The sequence below is a fragment of the Palaemon carinicauda genome, chromosome 36 (assembly GCF_036898095.1).
Source record: "Palaemon carinicauda isolate YSFRI2023 chromosome 36, ASM3689809v2, whole genome shotgun sequence".
Lineage (NCBI taxonomy): Eukaryota > Metazoa > Arthropoda > Malacostraca > Decapoda > Palaemonidae > Palaemon > Palaemon carinicauda.
The window spans coordinates 13,105,612-13,118,111 of NC_090760.1; the positions used below are offsets into that span (position 1 = coordinate 13,105,612).

Here is a 12,500-nt window from a genome sequence, read left to right on the forward strand (position 1 = left end):
ATAAAACTACACCAGGAAAAGTTTATTTCAGATTTATAAATTCATAATGGTACTTGGACCATATGGCAGGATACCAAGACCGGGGAGGCCATGCAGTACCGATGTGAAACTGGGGGACAAGAAACCCATCATCTACACTGAAATTTAAAGCTAAGAATGGAGGTCAAGTCGAATCCTAGGTCTAGAGAGTGGAGGAACAAAGGTAAGCTGAACCTTGACTAATGGCCTAGTGTCCTATATATCAGTTCTAAGGCGTTCCTTAAATAGCTGAAATCAGAGCAGAAAGGAAAACTATTTTCTTGTTTTCAAGGCAAAGATGCAGGGAAAAAAATGAGTTTTTACCTCTGTTCAATCATTATGGAAAATTATCATGCATGTTATCTTTCTAAATATGTTATGAAAAAATATAGTAATTTTTCCTTGTATAATAATGTGTAAATCAATATCCATACATGCCTCGGTAATGAACAGGCCTCTGCAATTAAACACAATTAAAAATGTTTATGCCAAACAGCCATATCTGGCAATTTTTTTTATAAATAGTCAAAATTATATATATACTACACCTAAAAATATACTGATACTGACATGACATTTACTGCAAAGAAACTACATTACTAGGAACTGCTTACCTACTACGCTTATTCTAATATGCTGTGTAATGCTCAAAACATAGCAGCATTGATCCACCAACGGTGTCTGTGAAGTAAGGATTGGAAAGGGTCCCACCCGGGGTGGTAACAGGAAGGTCGGTTTAAGGGAGAGGGGGGGGGGGGGGGCTCTCTCTCGTACCTGGATAGGTTGGTTACGGTTGGCTACCCTGAGTCCAGCATGTTATCACTTTCTTTCTGCTAAGGTTCTTTGTATTTTCTTACATTTGCATTAGATTTTCTCTTTGTTAGACCTGTGGTTTAAATCAGAGGCTTCCATCATATAAACCTGGTAAACATATACTATGCACCTATTGTTTAAACTTAATGGTTTATGTATATACAACAAATGCACCCGTTTTAGTCCAGTGAAGGACAAAGCTCTCAAACATGTTCTTAGTCATGTCTAGTGTTTGGCCATTTTCATCTCTACACTGGCTACTGTGGAATACTGTGGGATACTCTAGTCTGATAGCTAACAGAAAACCAACCTAGTATGGGTGGCTCTGAGTAGTATATACAGCTTTGCGGATCATGGCGCTACACAAACCCTTTAATCACGTTAAGGTATCCCCATTCCGAACTACTGTACTTTTGATAATCTAAAGCAGTGGTTCCCAAACTGGGGGGCGCGCCCCACTAGGGGGGGGGGGGGCGTGAGGACGATACAATGGGGGCATGAAGTCATCTGCTTGAAATTACTTGTTTAATAGAATAATAAAATTTGCTAATGTTCAAACTTTTTTTCGCTCACTTTGTACCAACTGTTTCGTTTTTAGTTACTGTACTGGAATATACTATTATTTGTTTGAGTGGCTTTCATTATTAAAATGTAATACAAACAGAAATCTGTTTTCCCGTACAATGCTAAGAAATAAATGTAAGAATCATTTCATATAAAAAATAGAGAGGGGTGGGGGCGTACGGGTCTGCTGGAAGCAAAAAGGGGGCGTCAGGTAAGATAGTTTAGGAACCACTGATCTACAGGGTCACATTTTTTATTCATCAATGCTTCGTTTACTGTTCAAGACGTGTTTACCTTTTGGTAATAAATCTCTTGGATTGTGGTTCCAATTCCTTTGGGAATTTGCTCTTTCATGCACCAAATAAGGAGAGCAATTGTATGAATGCATTAAAGTTTAAAGGTTTAAGGGCCGCTCATGAATGGCAGAGGCAAGGGACAGTGGCATTGCCCTAGCAAGCAGGATAATGCTCTAGAAACTGGCCACATATATATATATATATATATATATATATATATATATATATATATATATATATATATATATATATATATATAATCAACGCCCAGGCCCCTCTCCACCCAAGCTAGGAACAAGGAGGGCCAGGCAATGGCTGCTGATGATTCAGGGGATAGACCTATAGGCTCCTCCAATCCTCCATATCCCCCATCTAACCATATATAAATATGATCAACGCCCAGGCCCCTCTCCACCCAAGCTAAGAACAAGGAGGGCCAGGCAATGGCTTCTGATGACTCAGGAGATAGATCTATAGGCTCCTTCAAACACCCCATCTTTAGCTCACAAGGATGGTGAGATTGAAGCGACCAAAGGAACTCACGAGTTTGAGCGGGACTCGAACCCCAGTCAGGGACGTTATCATATTCTGCAATCAATACGATCATCGACTTGCTATGGCAATGTTGAATACTCTAAAGTAAAGTGTGGTCATTAAAAAAAAAAATAGGCCTATATGAAAAATTTAAAAAGACTTCTAAACAGCCCTATAACATACAGCAATACATTTCATTTAACAGAGCCAAATGGAGTTCATGAAACTAAGCAGAATAATAATAAAAAAAAAATAAAAAAAATTCAACCGTTGGTTACAAGTACATTCAACAGGTCTGCCCGGCCGAGCTTTTGTATATATTGAAGCATGTGTGTCTAGGCAACTTCCTAATATCGATTTCAGCTCCATTCTCAACGTGTAATCCCTTGGTGGTAAAACAACAGGACAATTACAGGGTGCTATTGTGATCTTGCTTGCTCTGCCATTCATGGGAAACGTGTGAAAAAATGAGAAATGTGAATGGAATATTAGATAAGAGGAATGAATTAAGTTGTTTAGGGGTTTAAGGAATAACACACTTTTTACTTGTTTTGGATTTCATTCAATTTTTAAACCAATTGAAAATGTTTATCACGTACTAAAAATGTATTCGCATACATAGTTCGTAACTCATGATATTCGTCTATTTTTGCAGGGGTAAATAAAATTATACACACACACACACACACACACACACACACATATATGTATATATATATATATATTGTATAAAAATTACATTATATATACTGTAGGTTATATAGACTATACACACATACACACACACAAGTGATGTATGTGGCAAGAAGGTTGTTGGAGGCAGCATGAGGAAGGGCAGTGAATGGTGGAATGAAGGAGTGAAGGTAAAAGTGGAAGAGAAAAAGAGGGCTTTTGAAGAATGGCTGCAGAGTAATAGTATAGAGAAGTATGAAAAATATAGAGAGCAAAAGGTGGAAGTAAAGCGCAAGGTACGTGAGGCAAAGAGGGCAGCTGACCTGAGGTGGGGTCAGGGACTGGGTCAGTCATATGAAGAGAATAAGAAGAAGTTTTGGAAAGAAGTGAAGAGAGTAAGAAAGGCCGGCACAAGAATTGAAGAGACAGTGAAAGATGGAAATGGAAGGTTGTTAAAAGGAGAGGAGGCAAGGAAAAGGTGGGCGGAATATTTTGAAAGTTTGCTGAATGTTGAGGATGATAGGGAGGCAGATATAATTGCGGTTCCAGGTGTTGAGGTGCCAGTGATGGGAGATGAGAATGAGAGAGAGATTACAATAGAGGAAGTGAGGAGAGCACTAGATGAAACGAGAGAAGGAAAAGCATCGGGTATGGATGGTGTGAAAGCTGAGATGTTGAAGGAAGGGGGTGTGACTGTACTTGAATGGTTGGTGAGATTGTTTAATGTGTGTTTTGTGTTGTCAATGGTACCAGTAGATTGGGTCTGTGCATGTATTGTACCACTATATAAGGGTAAGGGAGATGTGCATGAGTGTTGTAATTCAAGAGGTATTAGTTTGTTGAGTGTAGTTGGAAAAGTGTATGGTAGAATACTGATTAATAGGATTAAGGATAAAACAGAGAATGCAATCTTGGAAGTACAGGGTGGTTTTAGAAGAGGTAGGGGTTGTATGAATCAGATTTTTACAGTTAGGCAGATATGCGAGAAATATTTAGCAAAAGGTAAGGAGGTGTATGTTGCGTTTATGGATCTGGAGAAAGCATATGATAGAGTTGATAGGGAAGCAATGTGGAATGTGATGAGGTTATATGGAGTTGGTGGAAGGTTGTTGCAAGCAGTGAAAAGTTTCTACACAGGTAGTAAAGCATGTGTTAGAATAGGAAATGAGGTGAGCGATTGGTTTCCGGTGAGAGTGGGGCTGAGACAGGGATGTGTGATGTCGCCGTGGTTGTTTAACTTGTATGTTGATGGAGTGGTGAGAGAGGTGAATGCTAGAGTGCTTGGATGAGGATTAAAACTGGTAGGCGAGAATGATCATGAATGGGAGGTAAATCAGTTGTTGTTTGCGGATGATACTGTACTGGTAGCAGACACAGAAGAGAAGCTTGACCGACTAGTGATAGAATTTGGAAGGGTGTGTGAGAGAAGGAAGTTGAGAGTTAATGTGGGTAAGAGTAAGGTTATGAGATGTACGAGAAGGGAAGGTGGTGCAAGGTTGAATGTCATGTTGAATGGAGAGTTACTTGAGGAGGTGGATCAGTTTAAGTACTTGGGGTGTGTTGTTGCAGCAAATGGTGGAGTGGAAGCAGATGTACGTCAGAGAGTGAATGAAGGTTGCAAAGTGTTGGGGGCAGTTAAGGGAGTAGTAAAAAATAGAGGATTGGGCATGAATGTAAAGAGAGTTCTGTATGAGAAAGTGATTGTACCAACTGTGATGTATGGATCGGAGTTGTGGGGAATGAAAGTGATGGAGAGACAGAAATTGAATGTGTTTGAGATGAAGTGTCTGAGGAGTATGGCTGGTGTATCTCGAGTAGATAGGGTTAGGAACGAAGTGGTGAGGGTGAGAACGGGTGTAAGAAATGAGTTAGTGGCTAGAGTGGATATGAATGTGTTGAGGTGGTTTGGCCATGTTGAGAGAATGGAAAATGGCTGTCTGCTGAAGAAGGTGATGAATGCAAGAGTTGATGGGAGAAGTACAAGAGGAAGGCCAAGGTTTGGGTGGATGGATGGTGTGAAGAAAGCTCTGGGTGATAGGAGGATAGATGTGAGAGAGGCAAGAGAGCGTGCTAGAAATAGGAATGAATGGCGAGCGATTGTGACGCAGTTCCGGTAGGCCCTGCTGCTTCCTCCGGTGCCTTAGATGACCGCGGAGGTAGCAGCAGTAGGGGACTCAGCAGTATGAAGCTTCATCTGTGGTGGAAATGTGGGAGGTTGGGCTGTGGCACCCTAGCAGTACCAGCTGAACTCGGCTGAGTCCCTGGTTAGGCTGGAGGAACGTAGAGAGTAGAGGTCCCCTTTTTGTTTTGTTTCTTGTTGTTGTCGGCTACCCCCCAAAATTGGGGGAAGTGCCTTTGGTATATGTATGTATGTGATATATATATATATATATATATATATATATATATATATATATATATATATATATATATATATATATATATATATATATATATATATATATATATATACAGACATACACACACACACACACAAAGGGATGTTAAATACAGAAATATGGAAATTTAGAGAACTACCCATTTCCAAATATCTGACGTTCGTTCAATCCTTATGACCTACGACTACAAGGAGGGTTGCAAATCTACTCCTTCTCAAAGGAGGTTTTAAACCTTCCACTTTTCCTTGATAGGCTTTAATGCAATCCCTTTTCTCAGGAATAATGTCACCTAAGAGATGTTGCGTTTAAAGCGGATGATTGGAAACGGTGACTGCATATAAAATCAGTTATAGTTTTTGAGGTTTAGAAAGGTTTGCCAAAAAGGTTTTACCAATTGAACTCAGTAAACACTTATTTGACTAGGGAGTTTTATCCTTCCAATTATATAAGTGTTGTCTCACTGTGCTTACTCCAATTAGAGCTACGGCCTCTTAAATACATATTTTCCATATACTAGTATGTCCTACTCCTACGCTACAGAACTTCCTCAACGACCGCTTAGGCCTTAGGCTATAGAGGATTCCACGAGACCACATCTGGTGATTTTTACTATTCTAAGTAGACAACCCACGAAACTAATAATTTATGGACAGCTCTTTCAAACTAATTATTATTGAATATTCATAACCCGTATTCGCTAAGTATCACATAAAATCTCAGTAATATTATTATTCCATTTCCATCTCCTAATGGTCTAGATCTAGGAAATCTGGGCCACACGACCAAAAGGTAGACTTATGAGGCCTTTTGGTACTCTAGTGTAAATAGGGGCAAAACTCCCAGTTATACTGAAGTAAAAGATGTTGGACAGCAAAATGGAAGAAAGGAAGAGGATAAAATCACCTCAGTGAGTTTGAAAATCTAATAGGTTAATTAAACAGTGCGGTACGCTAGCTCAATTAGCATTAGGGTAGCTAGTAAATTCAGTAATTCGGTTGGGATAATTAGTAAGTTTAGTAATTATTATTATTATTACTATTAGCTAAGCTACAAGCCTAGTTGGAAAGGTAGGAGACTATAAGCTTAAGGAATCCAACAAGGAACAAAATATTATAAGGTTATGACAGCCGTATCTCAGTTGCGAATTTTAACAATCGTGAGAGCCCCATGGGTCTACTACGACAGCAAGAAAATTTTGAAGACCAGACGATGGAAGAGTATCAACATTAATTAATGACAAGAAAGACGAACCAACAACCACATACAATATAGGAAGGAAAAAAACATTATTGTTTAATCAGTTTCTATATAAGGTCTCATTTTTGACAACACGTGCTACAGAATCCTGTATCTTATAGTCACATTTATTTGAAAATTACTTTCATAGTCACAGTGTCTTTATTTTAATTTGACAGAATTTTACCACCATATTCAACCATTGTTTCTGACTGAAAGACAATCTAATCCATGCCAAATTACTATGGATACAAGAAATATTCATGTAAAAAAAATTTATTCATCAACTATAATTCAGAGTTGTGTTACTAACTGACGAAATTTAAAACATAATTCAACGGATTTATTGAGAGTTTCCATTCATAAATTTCGTTTCGTCATCTATAGTAAAAATAAATGGACTTTGGACAAAATGACCCAAGACTGGGGACTGAAGAGTGCAACTAGGGGCCGGACCTCCCACTGCACTATGAAGTGGAAGCTTAGGTGAAGTATAAAGGTGAAAACTGGGAGTTACAAAGACACTTTAATACTGCCTACAGTGCCCCACGTGAAGTGCACTTTCCGCACTAATCCCTTCAGACGATACCCTCAATTTTAACAACAAAAACAAAGTATCTATGTCAACAGTGTAAGATGGCGAATAACGTGTTAAACTCTCAGTCACAATATAATTGTAAACGAAATACGCTAGTCTTATTACCACATCCTACATAGGCAATCAGCAGTACAATATTAAGTAGGAATTGCCTTGTAGAACTTTCTCAAAATACAAAACAGGAATTCTAGTATGAATCATTTTACCCTTGATTTCAAGAATATTTGGGAAGATGAGGAACTAATATCTGACTGACAGACGAGGCTGCCTCAGATAAATTTTTTTTCGACGCACAGACATTCGATTCACTTTAAATCTGTAACTAATAAGGTTAACATTTACAGAAGGCTGCTAACAATAGCATAGAGGGCAATATATGCGTTATATATACCAAAGACCTTTTGAAATTTGTAGTTACCGTTACCATTAATTGCCTCAAAATAATGTATTTCAATAAATGGTTTCCTTTAAGAAACAATATCATCTTTATTATTATTATTATTACTAGCCAAATCACAACCCTAGTTGGAAAATGAAGATGCTACAAGCCCAAGGACTCCAACAGGGAAAAATAGCCCAGTGAGGAAAGGAAATAAGGAAATAAATAAATGATGAGAACAAATTAACAATAAATCATTCTACAAACGGTAACAATATGGAGAATGAAAATATAAATCACAATGAGGGGCCTAATTTAAATAATATAAAAGTACAATTTTTACTTTACATCAGTGGACAATCAAACCTACAGAAATAAACTGGTAAAAAATATTACGACATCATTAGCCTACGATCACCCGGTTGTTAATCTAGCCAGCAAGCATTAAGACTATTTGTTTGTACCCTTATCTACAAATTATTAATTTCAAAATGAGATCATATGGGTAAATCATTTTAAAATAATTCCCTAGGTTCTCTGAATTTTACAACCCAGTAAGTATTATTAACCTTTTGAAATACCAATAAACTGAAAATTTAAAACATAAACAGGTATGTATGGGTATATATTAGCCTTTTTTCAACATATAACATAAAAAAGGGTAAGATGGGGTATCTTAAAATCCACAATGATTTTTATAGGATTATTTTGTGCAATGATAGTCTGTTTCACATCTGTAATTTAACAGACTATAAGCAATCATTATTACTAGCATATACCTACCTGGCCTAGTTATAATCATAATTGGAAACGCAAAATGCTACAAGTCAAGGGGATCCAACATAAAAAAAAAAACAGCCAGGGAGGAAAGGAAATTATAGAGTATTAATGAATAAACTACGAGAAAAAGTAGATAAGAACGAATTTTTTCTTACAACTCTCTGTAACACTAACCGAATAAGAGTTTTTTTTTTTCAGTAGTAACAAAGGGAATGTTGAGCAATTTCTCCTTTAACACAGAGTAGATGTTTTATGCAGATAGGTAAATGTGATAAGTGGAATGACGCATGTGAAAGAATGTATCAAAAGGGATTTCGGTTTGTTTGATCATGTGAAGAGAAGGGAGGACGATAGTTTGATGATAGGAAGGAAGGCGGATTGAGGAGGATCTAAGAGGGGCTGCAAGGATAGTTAGTTAAAGGATAGAGTTATGTGGGGAGGAAGAAATACATAAGTGCTGGATAGTTCGATTTAGGAGGGAAGGTGGAGGAGCTGGATAGTTAGAAAAGGAGTGTTTGTGTCATGAGGGGGGATGAGGGCCTAGGTAGTGCTGGATAGTTGAGGATAGTTAAAGAAGATAAATTAGGGATAGGAAGCCTTGATATCCCCCAAAAAGTGAGTTTGTGAGTGTTTGATAAAAATGAGAGAGAGAGAGAGAGAGAGAGAGAGAGAGGAGAGAGAGAGAGAGAGAGAGAGAGAGAGAGGGGTAAAAAATTATAGCGAAGTGTGGGTAAAGGAATCCAATTAAACAGCCGCACGTAGTGGTTAACTTATGGAAACTTCCTGAGAGAGAGAGAGAGAGAGAGAGAGAGAGAGAGAGAGAGAGAAATTCAAACTATACCTTTATCTTCAAGTCTCCTCCAAAAGCATAGCCCTCTGACGCTAAGTAACTTCAATTCTTCTTCATTGTCAAAGTTTTTGTACATGATCACCCACACGGGGTTCCCGAAAACCTTTCTTTTTTCATCGATCCCAGGACGAAAAAACTAAAGCTAATACACTGGCTTTAGTTAGCTCAGTCCTGCGATTCATTTCTCCTTTTCACATATTTAAAAGCCTTCGGTGAACACGGTTTTTGAAATTACGCATAACTAATAGTTGATCCTTCACCAAGATATCGAGTTTTTATGTATAAACTAATTGCTTCTCCATAAAACTGAGTCTGATTTTTCCTCGGGAGTGTTGGCCTCATTTAGGGATTAATTACAATGTGGTGTTTTGTTAAGTTGTTCGTGTTTTGTAAGTTTTCTTGATAGCAGATTCATTTTCTTGGTTACCGAAGGTAACTACATGTTAAACAGTAGACCAAGGACCACCGCTAAGCCCAGTGATCCGTTAGATGCATAATCTTTTATTATATCAAATCCAAAACACAAGAGACTTAGAAAAAAAAACAATCATTTACTTATTGCGTATTGGTAGTCTGTCGAAATTTAACCACATTATCTTCCGAAATATGAACCATTTTATACACCAACTTGATTGACGTTCACTCTGCAGTACAATAACAATTATCTTTCCAATTTATCTTAATGATCCTTAAATTTCTCTTCAATAAATCACGGAATCAATCACACAGACACTAGGGTTAACCGCTAAAAAACGAACTTTAGTCCTACGTTGCGCTAACTTCCACCGACAGCGTCACTAATACACAACTGCTGACTGGGACTCTGACAGTGACTGTCTCAGAGTCTCGTAGGTAGAGGAAGGGGGGGGGGGAGTGTAGAAGAATACGTTGGGCAAGGGGAGGGGGGTGAGGGAGTACAGCTGTTATCAAATAATAACAACGTGTGGGTAGGAAGCCTTTTTTGGGGGGTTTGAGAGACTTACTTGGAGTACAAAGAGATCTATAACATTAAATATATTGTACATTCCGATATGATTTCTTTCCTTCTGCGCTTACTTACCTGTTCACCATACCACTCAGCTAGAGAGAGAGAGAGAGAGAGGGGGGGGGGTTTGGCTTGCAGGGGGAAGGGGGGCCACAGAATGTAATTTAAATTCGCCCTTGACAACGCATATCAAATTGTTTCTTGATTTGCATACAGCTTTAGATATTAATGCAAACACATACACTTACATGTAAAGTGGAAGGGCATATTTGAGGCCCTTGTCCTGCAGTGGACTAGCAACAGTATATATATATATATATATATATATGGACGTGGGCTAGATGGACATTAAGAAGAACAGAATGGGTCCCTAGAGATTGCAAGAGAAGCAGGAATTGACAAAGTAAGTAAGTTTGCAGATATAGACTGGCATAGAAAGACCATGAACAGACGCAAGTGGAAGGACATGTTTGAGGCCTTTGTCCTGCAGTGGACTAGTAACGGCTGATATATATATATATATATATATATAAAACAGGCTGACTCGAGATAAAAATAATTTCACTGTCAATTCATACTTTAGCTAATGCATCATTTATAGACTGTAAAACAAAAAATACAATATAAGCCACTTCATACAGCTTCATTAAAGGCTCATCAGTAGTACGTTAACTCCCCAACACGCTCTCTCATTAAATTCGTATCTTACATGTACTCTAGTCCCTGTGAGCTATCCAGGCCTTCCTTTCTAAAATCTCCCTAATTCTATCTACTAACCATTTTCTTAGTCGTTCTCTCCTCTTCTAAATCATATACCTGAACTATAGATCCTTGGAAAACCATAGACTTTCATTCTACAGTACACTACTGAAGAATTTCAAAACAATTAGATTTTTCCTTACTCAAATGCTAATTTCCATCATTTAGGGATCTTTCCTCAGTTTTTCATATCTGAATTCCTATTATATCACACATAAAACACATGGATTCACTAAAGGAATGTTGGCTCAACAGTCTCCTTATCCATGCCCCTCATGGCTTCCATTTTAAACTACAGTTTTTTTTCCAACCGTTTTCACATGATTTGACACATTCCTTGATTCGTTTATTTTGTGACTTACAACTCCTATTGTTCTATCATTGCATTTACTCCCAAATACTTGTACAAAATATTAACCCCAATTCTTTTGCAATTTATAACATTCTTTGTTCAATATTTATGCTTTCACTTGACTCTGATGTTCCCACATTTACTCCAAACTCTCACTCCCAAATACTTGTACAAAATAGCAACCTACATTCTTTCGCAATTTATAACATTCATTGTTCAATATTTATGCTTTTCACCTAATTCTTATGTTCCCACATTTACTCCCAACTCTCGCAAATGTTTTTAAATGCGTCCCCTAGTTACTACCGTTTTTCTTCACTTTACCAATCGATAATGAATATTCGCAAATTTCAGCCACAAAACAATTCATTTACAAACATTTTCTTATTTCACAACTTGGCAACTCCTCACAACCGTATTGCGAGGACTGCTTAGTACCTTTAACAGTGAGGCATTTGTTGACCGAATGCCCTAATTTTACTAACTTAGGAAATAGATATCTGTTTGAGGCTCGAGGTGAGGAAGGCAGGTTCATCCTTACCAAGATTCTTGGACATGGTGTGTCCTACTATGCGAGCGGAATTTTTAGATTTATTTCAGAAGCAGGTCTTCTGAAAACTATTAAACTATTGTAATGACTTCTTAATTTTTATGGTTTTAATTGAATTCTCTTTTATTTTTCATATATAGTAAATGCTATCGGCGTCAATGACCTTAGATGTCAGGATGCCAGAAAACTTTCAATCAATCAATCAATCAATCTCACAACGTTTCATACATTAAGAAATCAAACTTGCAGCGAATGATTTTATGTTCGTCAGGCTGACACTAGTCTCTCTTTATAGTTTACATATGCCAGACCTGTTTAAACGCTGTTACTGATCTTTGAAATATTTGATATCAATTGTTCATTACTGCTCTTGTAGTTTATTTATTTCCTTATTTCCTTTTCTCATCGGGTTATTTTTCCCTGACGGAGCCCTTGAGCTTATAGCACATCTTGCTTTACAAACTATGGTTGTAGCTTGGCTAATAACAATAATGATAACAACAACAATAATAATAATAATAATAATAATAATAATAATAATAATAATAATTAAGAGCCACAATGGCAAAATACAGCATTAGTTAACTCCAATTTTTACACTAAAACACTCTTAGTATTATCCCAGTTTTATATATAACTTGGTTTCATTATATAAAACTTTTCATAGCTCTTAATAAATTATTTTCTATACCATGCATTCTAAAACCCGTCCTCA

The 12,500-nt window shown here is 37.4% G+C and overlaps 1 protein-coding gene across 2 annotated transcripts in view; it reads right to left on the reverse strand.

Moving 5' to 3' along the window:
* Window positions 1-12,500, reverse strand: part of LOC137628754 (arrestin domain-containing protein 3-like) — a 116,853-nt gene that overhangs the window by 82,995 nt on the left and 21,358 nt on the right. Inside the window, exon 1 of one of the 2 annotated variants that reach the window (XM_068359937.1) lies at window positions 9,131-9,977. The exons of the other annotated variant lie outside the window; for it this stretch is intronic. Within the exon in view, the coding sequence (XP_068216038.1) occupies window positions 9,131-9,215 (85 nt within the window). The 5' untranslated portion in view covers window positions 9,216-9,977. Of the gene's footprint in view, window positions 1-9,130; window positions 9,978-12,500 lie in introns of those variants that run through there. 2 annotated transcript variants of the gene reach the window in all.